Source organism: Pseudoliparis swirei, chromosome 9, assembly GCF_029220125.1.
Source record: "Pseudoliparis swirei isolate HS2019 ecotype Mariana Trench chromosome 9, NWPU_hadal_v1, whole genome shotgun sequence".
NCBI lineage: Eukaryota > Metazoa > Chordata > Actinopteri > Perciformes > Liparidae > Pseudoliparis > Pseudoliparis swirei.
The window spans coordinates 9,712,895-9,735,094 of record NC_079396.1 but is presented as its reverse complement, the minus strand read 5'-3'; the positions used below and the strand labels follow the sequence as shown (position 1 = coordinate 9,735,094).

Below are 22,200 nucleotides of genomic sequence, written 5' to 3'. Positions count from 1 at the left end.
CATGTAGGCTGACGTTTTAGAGCTAAAGTTGAGTAACTCTAGAGGGGGAACCTATACCCAAGATTGTAAGCACCTCTAGCAGATCCATGTTAGGTCTGAACTGCAGCTATCCAAAGATATATCCATAAACAACTTTGTTTATCAATCAAAAACAAGAAAAGCCGTTTCTAAAAGTACATAAACACCCCGCTAGGTGTCACTGTTCAGTCTTCTATATTTTATTTTGAGCTGACATTACTTTCCATCATAATAGGTGGGAGAGCCTTTCCCTGGAAGGAAAAGTAGTTCAGTTGTATTCATGGGTTATCTGTACCAAATACACAACCTATTCCCCGTAATTTCACAAAATATAATGTCATTATTCTTTGTTAAAATTAGTTGCAGAGATGTCAGTCACTTCCGTTCCCATATCAGCTCAGTCAGACAGCTGCGGGAGAAACCCCGTGTTTGGTCTCACCTTGGGTTTACATTTGACCACGTATGTATACTTCCAGGCCTCCTGAAAAAAGTCACACCAATACAATTGCAAAATACAGCTGCATTTACGGTATTTCGACTTTTCAGAGGCAAAGAAAAAAAAAAGTCTGTCTGTCACACAACACTGTAATGGTAAATGATGAACGTAAATACACTCGTGTGTACACTGACAAACAAACATCAGTTAGTGTATAGGTCGGCCATGGGTTTTTTTGACGTTTGGCGCGGTGCAAATCTTGGAGAAGGAAGTTGGACATTTCAACAGAGAACAATTCCGAACTCCGAGTTGTCTGGAAGTGGAGATTTAGGGAACAAAACAAGCTTGAATGGTCAGTATGAGTACAATGTCACACGAAAGATACTCATGCCGATAGGAGGTGAAAATAAGTTAGCAGAGGATGGTTTCGATCCATCGACCTCTGGGTTATGGGACCAGCACGCTTCCGCTGCGCCACTCTGCTTGGCAGGAATCTGTAGTGGCACCTATAATTTGACTTGAATATATAAACCAACTCAAATGTTTGTTAACTCATTCGTTTAATACACGAGATAGTTAGTTGTGTACAAATACTAGACACAGTGGTCCGAAACTGTGTTGTTTTTTCATTTGACAAAACATTAACCTTTTATTCACTAAACATGTGTGTTTAGTGTTATCAGCGACTCGCTGATGTTGGCTCGTAACTTTGCTGCTTGCTTACCTGCATCGTCTCAACATCTCAAGGAACAGGAAGTGCTAATTTCATGTTCATGACAAATGCTTCTGCTGCTGAAATTCTTCATTGAAGATCTTTATCATTTACACTTATTGTGATTGTAAGATGAACAAATGTTATGGGGACAATATTTTTTTCTGAATTGTCTCCTAAAGTTCTCGGGTTTATCACACCATTTCAACACGATTCTTAAGTGTTCAAAGGCAAATGCAGTGACTGTGCAGTGCCAGCTAAATGTGGTTTTAACTACACTACCGTTCAAAAGTTTGGGATCACCCAGACAATTTCGTGTCTTCCATGAAAAATCACACTTTTATTTATCAAATGAATATAAAATATAGTCAAGACATTGACAAGGTTAGAAATAATGATTAATATTTGAAGTATTAATTTTGTTCTTCAAACTTCAAGCTCAAAGGAAGGCCAGTTGTATAGCTTATATCACCAGCATAACTGTTTTCAGCTGTGCTAACATAATTGCACTGGTTTTCGAATCAGACATTAGTCTTCTAAGGCGATTAGCAAACACAATGTACCATTAGAACACTGGAGTGATCGTTGATGGAAATGGGCCTCTATACACCAATGGAGATATTTCATTAGAAACCAGACGTTTCACCTAGAATAGTCATTTACCACATTAACAATGTAGAGAGTGTATTTCTGATTAATTTAATGTTATCTTTATTGAAAAAAAGTGTTTTCTTTGAAAAATTAAGTCATTTCTAAGTGATCCCAAACTTTTTAACAGTAGTGTATATGTTTACATATATTGTAGATCGAACTGAAAGCAGGAAGTTGCCAAAACGAGGGAGACCAGTCATTCATATCTCATATAAGTGTGAAGGACAACACATATAGGTCTTCTTCTGGGAACATAGTCATAATTTGTATGTGGCCATAGTGACAAAAAAGTATGTTACTTCATTTTGTCCATCGCTCATGGTTATACAGCCTCACAACAATCATATATAACAACACTGTCCAAACATTCTAAAAACACTCTCAGAAGCATTGTCTTGTGAATTTAATCAGTCATATCTCTTTAACAAAGTCATCATGTGAACAAGAAAATTATAACATTTAACATAATTCATATTTGAGTCATAAATCTTTGAATATGTTACAAAATTCTTATTTTATATTGTCAACACAAGAAAATGCAAATATCTTTGACAAAGCAAAGTTTGACAGGGGAAAGTGATGTTATGCTTCCAAAGAAGGATATAGCTCAGCTAAAAACAACAATTCAGTCTAATTGAATAGGTGGCAATGAGTGAGAGGTATACACTAATACATGATAATCCAAACTAAACATGTAAATGACCGCAGAAAGGTAGAAACGTAAATGCCAAACATGTGCAACTTTATAACTTGGATATTATCAAAAAAGTGTCGCAGATAATATGGCTGTCAAAGGGCACATTTTAATTTCATGTTCTCTTTATACCTTATAATATTTTCCATACGGTCCAAATACATTCTTTAGGTAAGCAGTTACTGTCCTTGAGGCATAAAAGTCCAGTTGGTTCTGCTATTATTTGTCAGCAGTGGAGTTCTAACTCCTTTTATTCCGCAAATTGTCACATTTGGTGAACGTGAGATGCTCCTCATTAATTTAACAATGGGCTGTGAAGCACTGGGCTGGTGCACTGCAGTGTCCATTTGGAGTTAGGGTACAAAGTGAGAATTTCTCAAAATCATGGAAACTGATCATTTAGAAATAACATGTTGTCCTTCCCCTTATACATCTGGCTATAATGAGAAATAATCATATTCTCTCTCCAAATATATATTGATAAGAAATACAAACAAAATTCTTCTTTAATTTCACCAACACCATCTCTTACTGACTCTTTGGGGATGCTTACGGATTTATCGGGTCTCTGAAAAAGTCACTTCATACTCAACAGAATTCCCAAAATAGAGCCATTAGTGCTAACATCTTTGTTAGCACACCCACATTTAAATGATGCTACATGTAGTCAGCTTGAAGGCTGCAATTATTCAAACATTGGACCATTTGACATCTTTTAGAGGTTCCTTCTTCAAGAGCCATTAAAAAAATGTCATAATTATTGGTCCTTTATAACACGTTGCTGAAACAAATAAGAGGTGAGGTCAGGCTGACATGCTCAGTTGATGGGGACAAAGCAACATTTCCATCTGTATTAGTCTGATGTGTTATAATGGAAATATGCAATGTGGTGGGGCAACTGTTGTACCTGATCATCTCCAAAGTTAACACAAACATTGGAATAAGAATTGGGAGGAAATGTTCCAAGCAACGCTCTCATTAAACAACAAAAAATAACACTAAAACCATAAATTCAATATCCTTCATATGTACATGTCCCATCAATCTTCTTTCAAAAAAATGACTTCAAATTTTCATTAGAAATGTAAGGGTCTTCACGTTATATCTCAATACCACACAGTAACTTTAAAACTATCAGAGGCAATACAGTGTTTGGGATTACCACTCAGTTTACTTCAACAAAGGGTGCTTCAAATAATAACTTTAAAGGTGTTGTGAATAATAATCAAGTTGTGCAACATGATCAAGATTTTAAAAAAAAACATGGACAGGGTCATGTCCTTAAGTAAATATCAAGGTACATATAGTATTCAGACAAGTTTGGTTTGAAAGACAATGTATCCATATACAACGAAACACAAAGCCAATGAAGGCAAAATAAAATACTTTAAGTATTCAGGGAAAAACACCACCCTAACAATACCTCCTTCAATTCTTTGAGCAGTTCATAAGAAACAACATTGAACATCAAAAACAAGGAGCGGCAATGTCCTCCAAATAAAGTTGATTTGTGTCAGTGCTGGAAATAAAAAGTGTCATTTGGTGATGTGTTGTGAGGTGAAAGCTGAATAACCAGACCACCCAACCTTTTTTTACAAACCTTCATATATGAAGTACACATTAGGCCTATTCAGAAAATATGTCCAAAGCTCCCAAGGCCATTTAGCATAACACACATGTATTGGTGGTATAATAAAACAGAATAGTGGCACAGGTAAAAAGGACAAATAATCTAAGTATGTCACTTTCACATAACCACCAGTATTGCGGTGGTGGTCATTTAATCATTAATAATGTTGATATTAATAAGAGTCATCTTTGCTTTTAGGTGGTGGAGCCGACAGAATCAGAGTGGAAGGTGATGTATCCCTTGGACGACGCCGAGGGTGCGCTTACAAAACTGTTCCTGCTAACTTTACTCTCAGCCTTGCTCGGGTGCTTCTGGGACCCGCGGGCAGCCGCCGCCGCGTCAGCCCGGCCTCCCCCGCCTGTCCGCGGCCGAGTGGCAGAGCGCCCCGGAGAGTGCTGGCTGCGGCCAGGTGAGCCCGCTTCGCACGGCTGCTTCCCGTCTCGCGCACGCTCCCGGCAGCCTTTACCGGAGCCGCACGCCCCGGGGCTCTTCTTCCCAGCAGGCCTGTCTGGTTTGGGGGAAGCCTCGGGCGTGCTGGCCCGACTGCCGCTGCTCCTTTTGTGTTCCGAGAGCCGCCGGAGCGCTTGAGGCTCACACTCGAAGTCTGTGAGCGGGAAGTGTGGCAGCAAGACGGCGTGCTGCTCGTACACGTGTGGGATCAGGGAGACGGTGGACGCGCGCCGCGGACTCTTCCTCGGGCTCGGCAGCGGCGTCTCGTCGATAAAGTTCATCACCTCGTCGCGGCTAAAACACCGCAGCTCGTCCTCGTAGTGCTCGCCGCCGCAGACCACGCGCGGCAGGTGCTTGAGGGAGTGCATACTTTCCTCAGAGCGTCGCCGCTTGCGATGCGGGTGGTGCTGGTGGCGGTGGCTCTCCTCGTGGTAGGACACCAGGCTGCTCCTGCGCCTCTCGCGGCGCGGTAAGGTGGAGCTGTAGTGGGCAGTCAATATCATGTCCTCGGTGGAGCCCCATTGGTGAAGGTATGAGGGGATCTGGTCGCTGGTCCACATGTCGGTTTCGTCGTGGGAGTATCTTCTTGTAGGGGGCACCTGAACGCAACACACAGATTAAACCCTTCAGTGTATAAATATCGCGGCCATTCATTCACCGACAGCAAAGCAGAAGCACTGTGGCATGTTATCATTACACCTACATTATCAATTAAAAAGGACGTAACATGTTAATTTGAGGTTATGTGGCTATCAGTGCCACTGTGATAGTACACTGCCATTTTAGTAATAACTCTGATCTGTAATAGTCCCAATAAACTGCTTTGTTTACATGTTTATGTTGATGACATTGAGCTCAGTAATATCTGTCAGGTTAGTATCAAAATCCATTTTATTTTGGTCCATCATTTATTCAGCTGTAGTGCAGCACAATACCTTTATTGTGTGTGCAGGATGGTAAGTGCCACTTTAACTTGTTTTATTTTTATTTTAATCCCTCGGACATGTATGAACATTTTAACATACATCAACACGGTTATCACTGAACTAGTATTCGCCTCCATTATTTGGAGATGAAAACTGAAAAAGGTGATTGTTCCCTACATGTTATACTCACATTCCATTCTGCTCTGACAACTATGCAAGAGAGAGAGGATTTGTCAAGGTGACGTCAAGAGCCACAAGATTGATATCAGCCTGCCCCCCTGTGGTGGGTTTTAGTAAATACAGAGAAATGAGACAGCAGACGATACAGTAGCATCGAGTGTGTAAGGTGGGAGGGCTGGACAGCAGAGGGCAGCACAAGCATACGAATGAAGTAAGATGCATGATGAGGAAAGACAGAGACTTGCACAACAAGCTAATAAAGCCAAAGAGGCTTTATTCTGCACAAACCATGTGAGAAGTGAATTTATCATATGGATGTTCCATTGAATCGATTGATTAAGGATTTAAAGGGCTTTGTTTGTTCATGGTCAGATTGGGCCTTAAACCCTTCTACCAACAATTTGACAGTTTAGCCAATTGTCCTGTCACTGAAATAAAAAAGGTATCTTATTTGACTCACCATCACATGTATAGAGCAGGGAATAGCACAGGTAATAAATATTGCTTTACAATCAAATGATTATTATTATAATCTTCTAAATCTAATGACAATGTGTCCACAAAAACAATGGATGAGGTAATGATTTGGTCTGATGAAATGATACTACTACTGTATACATCTCTGTTTCCAGGCTTTGTAAGAAGTCAAATTGAATCAAATTTAAATCATTGGTCTTTAAAATGTCCACTATATTGTTGGACTTAAATGTATATATATATATATATATATATATATATATATATATGTATATATATCAATGAGCAAATTGTCCAAGTAAATGTAGACTGCTTCAGCTGCAGGCTGCACTAAGAAAACTGAAGCCCTTGTTCAGTTGTTTTCTGACAAAGATGACACAGTATGAAGATGCTTTGTTAAAAGTTAATATTGTGTGGGTTGCATCAGTTGATTCTAAAGTTAAATATCATCATCACAGCCTTCCAGGCCAAGCCGAGCAAGATGTTCATCATCATCAATAATTTTCATGAAAATTGATTCAACATTGGATTGTGGGCCAGAACTTGGAACTGTCAGCATTAAGTCAGTATTGGAACCAAAGCAGGACATAAGGTTTTGTTAATTGACCTAGAAGGCTGCATGTTGGGAAAGAACGTGTCGGCATAAATGCAGGCTGAAAAGGAGCATTTCACAGCTCTGCATCTGACTGGGATGGATGTCCGATCCAATGGACAAAATGCTTTTGGGTAGAACATGAGCAAATGTTTTTAGTGCTTTCAAGAAACCTTGAGAGGCTCCTGAAATGTAGAAGGTAAGTCAGTTAAGTTAAGCTCTTACCCTCTCACAAAATAAAAATAGTCAATTGCAAGTAGGCCCATGGCTAGGACTCACTAGTGAAGCACATCTAAGTTGATGGGACTGTCGATGGTCATATTAACCAAACATTAGTCAGCCAGAGTGTATTTTTTGATTCACGGAAAATAAACAAAGAGATATGTGGCATATCTGGTAAAGATAGCATCACAAAATGTCTGATGGTTCCAGAAAATGCTAACAAGATACAGTAAAGGCCCATCAGGCCACTTCACCATGCACAGTGTCATTTTAAAATAGTTCAATAGAACAAGTAAAAGAAATAAAGAAAATTAATTAAAAAATATACCTGCAAATACTGCATTTTATCTTCCTGTTGTTCCCTCAATGGATGCCCTTGCAGAACCCCCCTTTCTAAGGTTGAGAACTCATACTTGGCAATACGGTCTACCGTCACGATTTCAGGCGCCAAGCTATAGTCATATGGTCTGTCATATATTAAGTCGGCATGAATTCCTCCATCTTGGCTGTTTTCTGCAAAGTGCAGAAAAGCACGAAGGTCAGGATTAGAGAGCAACGATCTCATTACACAAGACAGACAGACAGAAAGACAGACGCATAGATAAGAGAGACAAGTTACATTGTTCTCCGTTTTGTTGATTTAGCCTTTGGGATTGCTCTGCAATATGAGGTTTGGATTAAAAAGATGTCGCTACAAAAATTTCTAATCATTAAATGTATTTAGTAAGGGGATCTAATTCAGAAACCACCTCAAGGAGCTGCATTAATTATCTTCAAAGCTACAAGGCTTACACAAAGTGTTCCGAGTATGTATATATATATATATATATACATATATACCCATCAACAAATTTGATTTTCCCAATTACTGCATTTATGTTCATTAAAGATCAATTGGAGATGAGTGTAAAATGCTGATTTTGAGGAAAATGTTGGCCAAAAAGATGACAGATGAAAGTAGCTATTTGCACAGACAGTTGAGCATGCAACTCAGTAGCTTTGGGAAAACAGGAAACAATCATTATACATACAACTGTGATGAGTTATACATGGCAAGCCCTCTGCGGGAAAAAAGCAGAGAACTGGCAGTGTTAATGATCACACAGAGTACACGGCCTGTTCTGTGTTGCTTTACGGCTCCTGCTGGACACAAGCAGTTATCAGGGAGGATGTGGAGAGGGAGAGGATCAACAGGGTTGGAGGGTTAGAAACAGGAGAGATGGGGTTCAGATTGGGTTGAGTTTAAACAGAGCCCAGAGTTCAGACTTTTTGTATACATTGTCGAGCATTTACTGGGCGCACTCCACGAGCCGTTCTATGATTATCATGTGACCTAATTCTGGGACCAAATTGAAGTGTCTTTGATTCCTTGGTACAATCTAGAATGTGTAGACTACTGTCGTTCTCTTTTGATCTATTAGTCATATATCTACTTAGTGCAGTTTAATTCAGACTTCTGCCTTAAAATATATACTATTTTTTATCTTAAAGTCAGTTTCATCTGACTATTAGATGGGAGTGCACATCACAAAAAGAAGAAAAAAAAGAATTAAAACAAACACAATATTAACAATAAAATAAGTTGTGTTTCAAGAAACATACTTGGGTATATCCCTTTGTGACCTGAGGGAAATATGACCATCAGATCGAGATGAAAGTGCTTTTCAGCTCACTTTGGTTCAGAATAAATGAAGCATTTATTTGATGGGCCTCTCATGCGGTGGCCTTTTAGAGGAAGATTGTGCAGTTCAAACACACGAGAGTTAAAAAAATGTAAAAAAAAGTGCTGCAAGGTAATTATGTCCTTTCCCAGCCATATTTATTTTATTTTTGTTGTAATGACATCAATCTCATATCATGGTAAAGTAAAGCATTCCATAACATACACACCACAAACAAAAACACAGAACAAATATATTTTAGTGCAGAACGTTAAACAGACACATTTCATCTCCTGACAACAAAGGTCACATGATAATATTTGACCACTGAATTCGAAACTCAAACTACAACAACATATAAAGTGAGTACAAATAACCTTTCAAAAATAACTAAATATAACTAAATATGTACTGTATAACTATTTCTAAAAAATTTTTTTTACAAACAGCCCAAATCATGATTGCTATCGTAAAACTACTCTGTAATAACTGAGCAAAATGGTTACAAAAATGTACCTCTAAATAGACATTATTATTTTACTGATTATTTACTTTCATTTTTATTTTGTTATTATTATTCTGATAGCCCAGGCTAAACATTTAATTCAATTCAGTTGATTTGTATAGCCCATTTTCACAAATTACAAATTTGTCTCGGAGTGCTTTACAATCTGTACACATAGACATCCCTGTCCTAAAACGTCACATCAGATCAGGAAAAACTCCCAAACAACCCTTCACGGGGAAAAAAAGGGAAGAAACCTTCAGGAGAGCAACAGAGGAGGATCCCTCTCCAGGATGGACAGGTGCAATATATGTAATGTGTACAGAAGTGTCCATATTTCTCCCCAAAAGGGTTAATCCACCCAATCAACCACTTTAAAAAGATACATTTGACATTTTTAGAATGATCAATTCCAATATTTAGAGATTTGCAGCAATTTCTAGGTGTACTATATATTGGGGTCATCCTGTATCACACCTTAACCCTCCTGTTACCTTCGGGTCAATTTGACCCCATTCAATGTTTAATGTCGGTGTTCTTTCGGGTCAATTTGACCCCAGGCTGTTTTTCACTGTGTCAAACATATAAGAAATATCAACTTTTTTATATATTTAAAGGGCTATTTAGGTAGTCAACAAACAAACATAAAGTACCTCACACTTAAACTTGGAAAACAATATTAATTCTAATAATTTTCTGGAGGTTTTAATTGCTGGGGTCAAATTGACCCTGAGGGTAAAATATGTCAGTAAATATAAAGGTAACATGAGGGTTAAACATTGAATGGGGTCAAATTGACCCGAAGGTAACAGGAGGGTTAAACCAGTTTAGATCATCATCAATGAGACCAACACAGACTGCTGAATATTTTCGTAACAAGTAATGTGTTGCTTTCCTGTTTCTGTAATCTGGTTGAACCTGGCTGATCGGGCTGGAAATAGATGGCAGTAATGGACTGTAATTGCATAGTTTAATACTTAGAATACCCAGCAGAGCCGTCAGAGAGGGCGAGGGTGTGATGCTGTGGTAATCATGGGTGCCCCGGAGTCAAGGAGCTATTTAAACCTGAATCATGAATATATTATCTTCCTTCCAAAATATACCACGTGGGAACCAAACACTGACCCTCTGTGACGGCTCTAGAAAGGTGGCTGGTGACAAGACAATAAGCGTCAAAACATTCATAAAGTCCCTCGCCCTCAGCTGTCGAACAACAACTCTATCTAAACAGCTATATTATCCGTGTATGTGCCGAGTTGTAATTGGCCACAGAAATGTAAGCAAGAAATAGATGATATTTCCAAAGTCACATCCTGTGCTTTCAGGGTCAGTTATCTTCACGAACTGAGGGAATATAATATGCAGGAGTGCACCTTCTCTCTGCAACAGTCTGAAAAGTTAGTGGTTTTTTGTAATGTCAACTGGCTTGGATAGATGTTTACGAGGTACCCGTCTCATGGTTATTATCATGACCACTGGGCTCTTTGTGGCATGTCTCAGTTGCTATCACATTAATGCGACTGTGAATCACAAAGTGTACACCATACTGGACCTCAAGGACAAGAGACAAGCACGAGGCTCTAAACTAAAAAGTTCTCGGCTAAAGCTAACCTCCGTTCCCTTCCTGCAATATTCCTGCCCTCAATTTCCCCAGTTCAACAACTCCCGAGGCTGAGAGACAAAAGCATTCAGGTTGATGAATCACATTGGTCTCTGCAATTCCTCTGGCCAAAGACAGTCCAGAGCACTTCTCAACCCTGAATTCAGAAACTCATGACTCATTTTTAACTCTTACTTGGATTTTGTAAACTCAAGCAAATTATCAGCAATTTCACTTCAGAGGGTAAATGGTTTTAAAACGTTGCAAAGTAATCCCAAATTCTGGATTTTTAAACCACGTTTGAGAATGCGGTCTTTGCTTTAACTGGACCAACTCTACTCTTTTGACGTTTTACTAGTCCACACAGCTGTCTTGGGTATCGGGAATCAGGCACGTGCACAGATAGAGCCCTAGTGGTGCTCAAGCACCAGCCCCTTTGCCCTGGATGAGTAAAGTGCCCTTTTTGCTGGAGACACTTTTTTTATATTCATCCGTATTTAAGAATAAAAGTTACTCTTTCTGTCATCAAGTCCCCCCAAATGTGTTTTAATATCCGACGGGGCATTTATTTGAGTTCTTGTGAGAATTTCGCCCCGACCCGCGGCGCTCAGCTGTTTACTGACGTTAGTTATGTTTAGAGAATAGAGAGAGGAGAGAGAGAAGAGAGAGAAGAGAGAAAAGAGAGAGAAAAGAGAGAGAGGGAGAGAGAGAAGAGAGAGAGAAAAGAGAGAGAGAGAGAGAGAATTCTTATTCCGTTCTATTTAACAGGGGCTAGTCTAGGATTTGCGTGGCCAGACTGAAACAAAAATCATAAGGCCTCTCTTGTTAAGAGGGCCGGGCCAAATGTGGAGGAGGGCCGTATCCAGCCCGTGGGCCTTAGTTTGAGGACCACTGCTCTTGGCTGTTGATGTCTATCAATATCGCTCATTTTGAAAATGACATAATAGGGCAATACGGATCCGTATCAGACCAGCGAGGAGGGCAATACGTAGCTGGCATGACGCCCATTAGCCAATCAGAACGCTTGTACTGTTGTTGCTATCTAATAATTCATCTTTATTCATAAAGAAAATGTAAGATAGCTGTCTGATGCTGCCCAGAGGAAATGCAGGTCGAGGACAGCATCATCAGTGTATTGCTGCTTATGCTTCAACTCTGTCCGAATTTTTTTTTGGCATTGGGTGCCCTTTTTGTTTTGTTTGAGCACCTGCCCCCCAAAATGTCTGTGCACGTGCCTGTCGGGAATCATCATCCATATTCACATCATCAGGGGAAGAGGAGGGGGAAAAGAGGCAGAGGACAGGGGGAAGATTTCCGACAGTGTCTTACCCTCGTCCACGTCGTCGTTGGACATGATGGCGACGCACTTCTCCCACACCATGCGGATGTCCGCCCGATAGCGGTCACACGCCCAGAGGAACATGGGCAGCAGGATGGACTGGGCAATGGAGCACCACAGCACACACAGCACCATCCAGTTGTAGGAACGGTCGAACTTCAGGCTGGCGAAGCTCACCACCTGGGCAAGGTCAGCACAGGGTAAAGGTCAGCACAGGGTTACACGGAAAGGTGAGGACTGGAATGTTAAAGTATTCAGAGCGCTGATAATAACATGGATTGAGTGGAGACAGACAGTATTTATTTAAATCAGTAGATACATTCACCAATGTAATACTTTCTAAAAATGGTTGTACGGAGGTTCCTAAACACTTAGTCCAACTCCACTTCAATAATATCATAATAATATTTTTTATTAATATTATTATAATCAAGCTATAAATATATACAGGCATTAGCTCTGGTATTAACCACTTAAATAAGCAGACAATATCACCACAAAATATGTCACTTACAGAGAAAAACAGCAAATCCTCATATTTGATGAGCGAGAATGCAGGAAAGACAATATGTTTTCTAAACAGTCAGCAAATATTTCTTCTGTCCATTGAATAATGAATTAATAAACTAATCAGTTCAGCCTTTACTTGTGCTGCTGTTTAAAGTATGATCAAATGTACAGTAGATGTTATTTATATTTACATGAGGACTGAAAACTGACTGATGAATTCCGAATATGAGGAATTAGTTTTTTTCAGGTTTTGTTTCTATTAACACATCACCTGCAGAAAAGTGATTCCGCGACACTCATCGTAACACCTTACAACGCAATAGGAGTCTGGAAAATCTTTGTTATGATGTTGTAACAGCTAATGTACTTTACACTGACAGGTACTTATTTGTGTTCTTTAGGGAGCTTATGAGTGGTGGAGTTTTATCAGTAGCTTTGTGTATTTCAACCTCTAAATATGATTTATTTTAGCCCATTAATGGATAACAGGACATTTAACAAAGTGAAATGTCAACTTGACAAGGCTTTTTCAACGGGTAATTGCGTAACTACTACGGCTACCAAGAGTTATATAACGGGTAACAAACATTGGCCAACCATATATTTACTTCAAAGATAATCTAAGAAAGGCTTTCACTTTCTTATACAAAATATTGTGAGTATACAGTAAGTGGTATATCAACTCAGACACCAGCTCTTGAGTATAAGCTTATATCAAAAATTATACGCTTGCTTCTTAGCACACACAATGTGGTGATTCTATTCTGTTCCTCGTGTCTATTCATCGGTATTTCTCTGTGCAATGCAGTACATTTGTACGTGCGTTACAGACTTCCATGCATTTAAATAGCTCATTACATGAGGCCATGAACTTCTGTTGTTTCTGTTACTGCCCTGGAAATAGCATCTTTCAACAGGACTATTCTACCGTCTCTGTCTTGCACACACACACAGACACATAATAGGATGAAGCAACAGTATTGTGGTTCCCAATATGAACGCAACACAGGTGTGATGGTGTAATGATTGTGGCTCAGTGGTGAGCAGGGTCGTCCTTCATTCAGAGGATCGGTGGTTCAATTCCCGGCTCCGCTCGCCCATGTTGATGTGTCCTTGGGCAACACACTCAACCCCAAAAGGGCTCCTGTAGCTGTGCCCCCTGTGTGTGAATGTTAGCAGGTGGAAGCTTAGCCCCTGCCATCAGTGTATGAATGTGTGAATGACGTCATGCAGAAGCTCATAGTACAGATCCAGGTCCGTGTTGTTAAACCGATTGTTAAAAAAAAAGATACCCAAACTAGTTAAGCAGCACAACATATCAACAGAGGCTTTACACAAAGAAGCGGCGGCATTTCCAGTATTGTTATCGTTCACTAAAATGTACAAATTCATAAAAAGCATTTTGTAGTGTAACAACAAACAACAGCTATGATGACTAAAGACATGTGAGCTCATCGTCACAACTGATTAACAGCTATAGCTCATTCAGTCTCCAACTCTCCATATAGTTATTCACATGAATGCCACGCTGCACTCTCCGTGAAATCCCAGCTAGGACCCGACATGCTCCTTGTTGTAGCCAAGAGACGATATTATGCAAACCAGAATTTTGTAATGAGTGATGTCTTATTTCAGGTTGATGATCGATAGCATTAAAAAACCAAACGGTAAGACATACTTATGTAAGCTGCAGAACACAGAAAGGAAAGTAGATTCAAAGACATTATATATTCTTCTTTCAAGCAGTGTAATGCTGTTATGCAATGTTTATTATTACTCAGATGGCCAAATGCCTTGGTGGCTCCTCGTGAAGTCCTTGCTGGAGCTAAAGAAAAGAAAACAACCGTGCAATTAAAGCGTGCTTCTCCTGTGATTTTCAGAAAAGTTCGAGTTATCTTGCTGTGTGATTCAGATTTCAGCATCAGAGGCTTGAGTAGTGCTGACGTTTCTGTTTGGCTTGCCTAAAGTGTACAACACTTAACCCTTGTGTTGCCTTAGGGTCATTTTGACCCGAATCAATATTACACCCTCCCCCCGCCTTAGGATTAATTTGACCCCATTCAATGTTTAATGTCGGTGTTCTTTCGGTAGTCAACAAACAAACATAAAGTACTTCACACTTAAACTTGGAAAACAATATTAATTCTAATAATTTTCTGGAGGTTTTAATTGCTGGCGTCAAATTGAACCCAAAGGGTAAAATATGTTAGTAAATATAAAGGTAACAGGAGGGTGAAACATTGAATCGGGTCAAAATGACCCAAAGGCGGGGGGAGGGTGTAATATTGATTCGGGTCAAAATGACCCTAAGGCAACACAAGGGTTAATTAAAACGGGTTTGCCTAATGTAAAGGGTTTAAAAGTACCTACGAACAGATATATCTGAGAACAGAACTGAGGCAATGCATTATATTTAAACTGATGCATAATGTTCTCCCATTTAGGAGTCACATCTAACATAAGAAAACCTCGACCATCAAAATACCCACTTGCATCTAAATAATTTAGACTGTAATCATTACGTCAGACGAGGGTTTGAATAAGAACTAAAAACTGTCAAAGTGAATCTTCCACACTGAAAAACATGGCTCTAGCAGCATGGCTGGTTTAGCTGCATCATAAGCAATACGCCTCTCAAGTCTGCGTACTCGACCAATGAATTGACTCGTTTAAATATTAACGACAACCAAATGGCGACGCATTGAAACCCCACTCGCTCCTTCCCCCACCGATAATGCACTTGAAGGATCAGGTTTCTGAGGAATACAAATCGATTACATACAAAATATCGTGATATGAAACTATAATTTTGGATAGCATAATGTGTTGTCTTTTAATGGTTTTAAAGACTGCAATAAGTAAAGTGATGTAATTTTCTGAATTTACAACACCGTGCTATCCATGGTATTATTTGCCTTTACCCACTTATTTATTACATCCACACGACTGATGATTATTTATTAAAAATGTCATTGTGTAAATATTTTGTAAAGGCACCAACAATAACCCTACAATATTGATATCAATGTATTTGCGAATAATCGTACTATTACTGTGGTTTACGCCCTGTTTTCAAAGCCTGGCGTTCCCGAAGAGAAAACAACGGGAAGATGCCTCCAGTCACCTGTACCAGGTCTCTGAGCCAACATGTTCTTCTATATATTATTAGAATTTGTATGACTATAGCTGTTATTATTGACAAAATTAAATCAACACCCCTTACCTCATGCAAGTCACCCGCTATACACTATATTTGAAGACACAACACACAAAGTCTGAGCGACTTGCTTACCGCACGTGAGCGGAAACAGAATAATTATTGTGAATAATAAAACAGCGTGCTATGATTCACGGTTACAGCGGACAAACCTCAAACCGTTCTTTCCACCTGAATGTTTGCTTTTCACCACTATCCCCATCTCCCTCTCTCTCTCCAGTGCTAAATCATTAACCTCCATCATCCGAGACAGATATGTTTGTTGCAGCCACCATGTTTGGTTGGATTAGGTATTAGATAGATAGATAGATATGTACTTTATTAATCCCCAAGGGGAAATTTGTCGTAACAGTAGCAGCACCAATAAACTAAACACACAAGAATAAAAAATAAAAAATTAGGAAATAAAGTTGCAACTTGGAGGGAAAGTGAACAACCTCTTTTTCACTGTGCAGAAGAAAACACATTGTTGTATCCAAATAAGCAGAAGAGTCATCTAAAGTTGTTTAACAGAGCTTATGGTAAAAGACAAATTCATTTGGAATGTTTGATGCACCATTAAACCGGTTGGCTCTTCAGCCAGCTCCATCATTACCTGCAATGAAGCGTTATACTCACCAGTATGGGGAAACCAGTCAGGAAGTCGTAGATAAAGACGATCCCACTGATCAGGTAGGTGATCTGCAGCGATGTCTTGAGAGACTCCGATCCATCAATGGACGATCTGCGCTTCCCCTGAGCGTCCTCCACCACGATGGTGGGCACGTTGAACGTGTTCTTGTCGGCCTTGTGGCCCGCCTGGATGGAGAAGGTCTGGAAGAGAGCGATGCCGATGCAGATCACACCCATGGCCACGCTGCCGCCTATCAGCAGCAGGAAGCACACACCGAAGCCCAGACCGATCTCCGTCACAATGAATCGGCAGTCGGAGGTGTAGAAGCGGTCGATGGTGTCGTGCCAGCCCACAGCTGGAAGCGTGGACAGGATGAAGGAGACCATCCAGATGCCCATCACTGTGTGCACTGCCTGCTTCTTGGTGTTACTCAACCTGGAAGCAGAACAAGATGTGAGCCTAAACTAAGTCAAACTGCTGTCAGGCCTTGAGGAGGAATATGCTTTTTGTTCTGCTGTTCATGTCCTGTAGCTCATAAGTCTTACACTAGTGAAATGTGATATCACTTCTGGAGGAAAGAGTGCAGGCACATGGACCAAACAGACTCAAAGTGTATGTTCAAACCTTACACAAACTTTAGAATAGCCTAAAAAAGGACTAAATAGGGACATTGTGAAAAGTGGGCTCCTAATAGCACATTAGGTGGCACCAACTCAAACCACTCACCTGTGTGTGCGACAGCACGGTTATACACAAACTAACTGATGGAGAAGAAATATGTCTCACTGAGAAAGTCAGTGGAAAGGACCATAATTGAGCAAAACTACACCATAAATGTAACAGAGACATAAAAGCTGAAGAAGCACCATCCCACACATACATCACTCAGATGAACTGGAGTTGAATGGAGGGAAATCAATGCGTTGATGATTGATAAATATTGCTTTTCACGTCCCTCGGTCTATTTTGTCGTCAAGGTCTATTTCAGCAAGAAGGGAATTCCACTTCCTCTCCCCTCCAAGTAATTGTTACTGTTGAGAAATGTGCTGAATGCGTTTGCCCTCTGGTAACAACATACATACATCTAACAATATGACAGCCAGCTACTTGTGTTCTCATTGAGAAAAAACATTGTGCTATTCTTTAGCACCTCAAAGAGGTGCTGCTCAAGGAATCAGCCACAAGTCACACGGAGAGGCCGTTCCTTTTTATGTTTTCATTTATTTTGCAGGGACAATGCACACCAATCAACAGATGGACTGTAAGTGAGCCAGTTAGCCAGAGAGGCTCATTTCCATCTGCTGTCCCTGGCCAGATGTTTTTAAGGCCGCCTAAAATAGCAAAATCTCAAAATGAAATGGAAATTAAATTCAAAGACAAACGGACAACAACATATAGATGAAAACCAACACACAGTAAGAAGAAAAGGTACACCAATAGACCAGAGCAGACATAACGGGCTGCTGCATGCGTCAGGCAGAACAAACCCAGCTACAGTTCAACATACACAGACAAACAAATGCAGGACAGACAGCACCTCAATGATTACACACCTGATTCCTTAAGGTACGTAGATGGTCTATTTCATGGCTTTTTCTTTCCCTCAGTCCCGCATTTATAAATTGGCCTACTTTAAAAAAAAGCTATAATAAGAAGGCCATGTAGGCAGTTTATACACATGTGTGTCTCTTGTTTCTTGTATTATTTGTGTTGGGAAGAAATACAGTACATTCTCTGTTCGGTGTGAGTTTTGCAGGAAAGCACATGTCCTATTCTTCCTCTCATTCAAATCCTCTGGAGCACTATAGGAGGCAGTGAAATAAACATATCGTTGAAATATGTGTTCTAATGCATTAGCTTACATGAACAGAAATGTCTCCGAAATGTCTCGCCTCTATCTTTGCACTCTGGATGTGTGCAAAGACAAGCAGGTCTTGTTGTCACTGAGTAATTATGCTAGCTTTTCCTGAATGTGCCTGGGGTGCATATGACGGCAAAGTTACGTCACCAAGCTGCTTGAATCTATTACCAGGGAGAGAGCATTGCGAGGGGGAAAAGCTCCGGAGAGACAGTGAGCGCAGGATGATGAGAACAGCTGCCCAAGAACAAGGTCGGAATTCATAATTCAGTCCTTCGGTGTGTGTCAACGTCAGAGACAAGGCAGCCATGCTGCCTCAGCAGGGCGAACGTGAAGCCATTTAAATGAAAGATGAACAGCAATTACGTGGTGCTATCGCCTGAGCTATCACTCCCCCATATCATTGTTAAAAGTGACTTGGAAACAAGAAGAGGAGCAGCGGAGAGGAAACGCAACGCTTCCAAACAGGAGAGGAGAGAAAATAGAGTCAGACGAGTGAGAGAACAGATGAGGGCGATTAAAAAGCCGTATATATCTGTGTGGACATCAGCCAATAATGACAGCTGCACAGGAAATAACGATAGTAAGATTGACCAAAGATTTTAAACGGAAGTTTGCATATAATATTTGAACATCTGCTTATCTGCAAAATTGGCATCGCTGACTAGGTGGATGGGCCGTGCGTCTGCAGGCCTATCGGAGCATCCGATGTAAAATCGCTCTTTGTTTTTCATCAGGGGAGGAAGAGGGCGGTAACAGAATACTGATCTCTACCATATGTACCACAGGATTAGTTTCTGCACCATTTCTATAACCCATGTTGAAGCTTGTTTGTATTTTTCAATCCTGAATACCAACTTCATATATGCTCCCCCTGTATTTTCCACAGTATTTATTCTACAAAGGCATGCGTGTGCAACCGATGATCAGAAATTAATCTTGAATAACAAAGCCAAGATGTCAGAGGTGTGCTTCAGCTGAAAATTATAAATGTATGATTATATGATCAGTCTTCTTTTAGTTGTGTAGCTGCTGCACAGTTATTGTGATAATCATGTATCATTACAGATAAAATGCCAAGATGACAAAAAGGAAGCAGCAATGTTCAGAACAACTAATTATGTCTCAGGACGAGAGAAAAATGGTGTTACTGCAGACTGTTAATGTGATGTGAACCTGTTCTTTATTATTCAGTATTACTTAGTAATATTACTTGTTGTGAGCCAAATGAAGCTGGAGGCTCTAGATCTGGCAGACGCTCAGTCTAGAGGGATTTACATGGTGTTACATGTGTTGGCACTGGCAGGAGAGAAGTTTCACCTGATGCAGAGCATCCCTCAGAGGTAACAGGCAAGACACAATAACCTAAACTTTGTTTTCATTCCATCTGACAAATCTGCTCAGAATCTACGCAAGTGGTCCAAAATGGGCAGCTTGAAATGTCAGAACTTGCTCATGTAAACCCTGGCAGGAGGTTGGAACTTCAAAGTTATTGCTTAGAAATTATAATGCTTAAAAATTTATGAAGATTGATGGTTGAATGTATAAAAAGGCAAAGTACTGTTACCTGATCAGAATCTATAACAATGTACTCATAGGCTCTTGCTTTGTAAAACAATACTTACGTACACAATACACTGTGTGTGTTTTAATGTGTGCAATGGATTGTGCTGATTTGTTTCGGGTTGGCACCCCTTAAATTACAAATAAAACATATGTTCTCACTTTCCTTCAGTGGTATCAGCAGATACAGCTTTTATGGCAACTATTTCTTGAGTGGGAAATTCCAACACAAACTGCAGACACTGAGGTGTATTGTACACGCTTCAGGGTTATCCAGAGTAACCAGCATATTGTTCTTGGAAAGATATGTAGCTTGTTTTCTCTTTTAATATATACTTTTTAAGGCTGTGAGACACACAAACAATATTCCACTTAGCATTCTTTAAAAAAAAAAATATCAGAGACAGATACCACACAACCTAAATGAAGGCAAAGCTGTCTTCTGTTGGTATGATACATGTCTAGATACTCCGAGACATGCATTCGTAATTTGGGTGAAATTATCCTTTGAAAATGGCTCCACCAATTAAGAGCTTAATCTGAATGTGCATGAACAACACCATTTGAGCAACAGCAAGTCCTCTTACCTGTAGTTCACAGGCCAGCGTACCATCCACATGCGGTGATAAGAGAGCGAGGTGACGGAGAAGCAGGTGACCAGTGTGAGGGTGTAGAAGGTGGAGACAAACACCTTGCACAGACCCTCGTTCCACTCGTAGTCGGAGTTCTGACGGCGCAGTGTGATGACACAGTACATGGTGATGGGGATCGCCATGTTGAGGATGTGCGTGCCCGCAAGCGTGCAGATGAGGAACTCCAGCGGCTTCCACTTCTTCTGCTTGGCACTGACGCTGAGGATGCTCCAAGTGTTGGCCAGGATGGACACGCCCGAGCAGACCAGCCAAGCCAGCGTGTTGGCGTTGATGACGTCATCCTTCATGGTGGTCACCTCATCCACCATGTTGGAGTGGAGCAGGGCGGAGCCCAGGGGTCCGCAAGGAACTGTTAGCAAGAGCAGGTACACGAGAGGAGGAGGAGGAGGTGGTGATGGGCAGGAGGGGATGCAGGACGTCGGGCAAGGCAGGCATCCTATCTGGGTGGGCGTCCACTCTCCATGGGAGCGCCACGGCAGGGAAAGGACATGGTGGAGGTGCGACACAGCGGATTGTTAGAGGCGGAGGAGGAAAGAGACGGTTCCCTCACGAGTCTGAGGACGGAGAGAGGGTAAGATTTAACAGAGTGATCGGAGACATAGGATGTTCAGGAAATTAAATGTGCAGCATACATGTCATTTGATTTCATTTGTATGTTTTCGTTCTGCAAGTGATATGATGGACAATGGCATAAAGATACGGCCATTTGCAATTCCTATTTTCGACTGGATGGAGGCATGATGGGAACACGTTGCTTGTGAAGCCACTGAAACATGAATCTGCTGACACATACACATCTATTGATACCAAAATGCTACAAAATAACAAAAACTAAACACAATGAATACCATTGTGTAAAGCTTACTGCTGAAACAATGTTAATCCATTGTTGAGGCAACAGTTTGCTGTGCTGATGTACAGGGCGTTGCACTATTTTAAGGTGTTTCAGCCATTTTGTCCCACCGCTATACTTCTTAAAAACCGGGCCATAACATCGCTGAATCGTAAGAAAATCCTGATACAAGAAGTCAGAAAAAAAGCTTGCTTCAGTTATTGTCAGTCTTTAGGGTTATTTACAGCATAGTTCAGCTTCAGCCAGATAATAATCAGCAGAGGATGACTGTGGTTCCCCCACCGTGGAGTGAAAAGTGCTTGGCACTGCTGGAGCGTGTTGTCACATCTATTTCCTGTCTTTTGGCTTGTCCAAACACTGATGTGCTTTAGGCAAGACCCCAAAGAGGGGACACTGGAAATGACAAGAACCATGTCATCATCACCCTGCGCTCACTGCCACCGAGCCAATCCTCCTCTCTCACTCTTCCCTCCAATGTCGCCTCAAACGTCTGGCAGCAGGAGGTTATGAAGCAGCATCCACCACCTCCTCAGGACCCGTGGAGCCATATAAAACAGGAGGTCGTCCTGCAACCACAGGATTAAATATTCTGCTGGTTTAGGAAGGACCTAAATATTTACCCTAGAACCTTAAACTGGAGTGACTTAACTATAAGACCAAGTAAAGTCTCATTTGTGTACGAAGTAAAAATGTGGCACAATTTGTGGGATAATGTTACTGAACACACGTACCACTTTAAAATATGCCAAAATTACATCTGACCTTCAGCAGTGTTTTATTGTCAATTTATCTTCTTTTTTCCTTCTGCCGTGTTCTTCACAGATTAACACAGACTGTACG

General features: G+C 40.7%; 1 protein-coding gene across 1 annotated transcript in view; it reads right to left on the bottom strand.

Moving 5' to 3' along the window:
• Positions 1-2,205: 2,205 nt before the first annotated feature.
• LOC130199832 (probable G-protein coupled receptor 153) overlaps positions 2,206-22,200 on the bottom strand; it is a 33,931-nt gene continuing 13,936 nt past the window's right edge. The window contains exons 2-7 of the mRNA XM_056423640.1: positions 20,442-21,061; positions 16,439-16,868; positions 12,084-12,273; positions 8,020-8,049; positions 5,708-5,727; positions 2,206-5,190 (exon numbers count right to left, since the gene is read on the bottom strand). Coding sequence (XP_056279615.1) covers positions 4,336-5,190; positions 5,708-5,727; positions 8,020-8,049; positions 12,084-12,273; positions 16,439-16,868; positions 20,442-20,815 — 1,899 coding nt within the window. The 5' untranslated portion in view covers positions 20,816-21,061 and the 3' untranslated portion in view covers positions 2,206-4,335. The remainder of the gene's footprint in view (positions 5,191-5,707; positions 5,728-8,019; positions 8,050-12,083; positions 12,274-16,438; positions 16,869-20,441; positions 21,062-22,200) is intronic.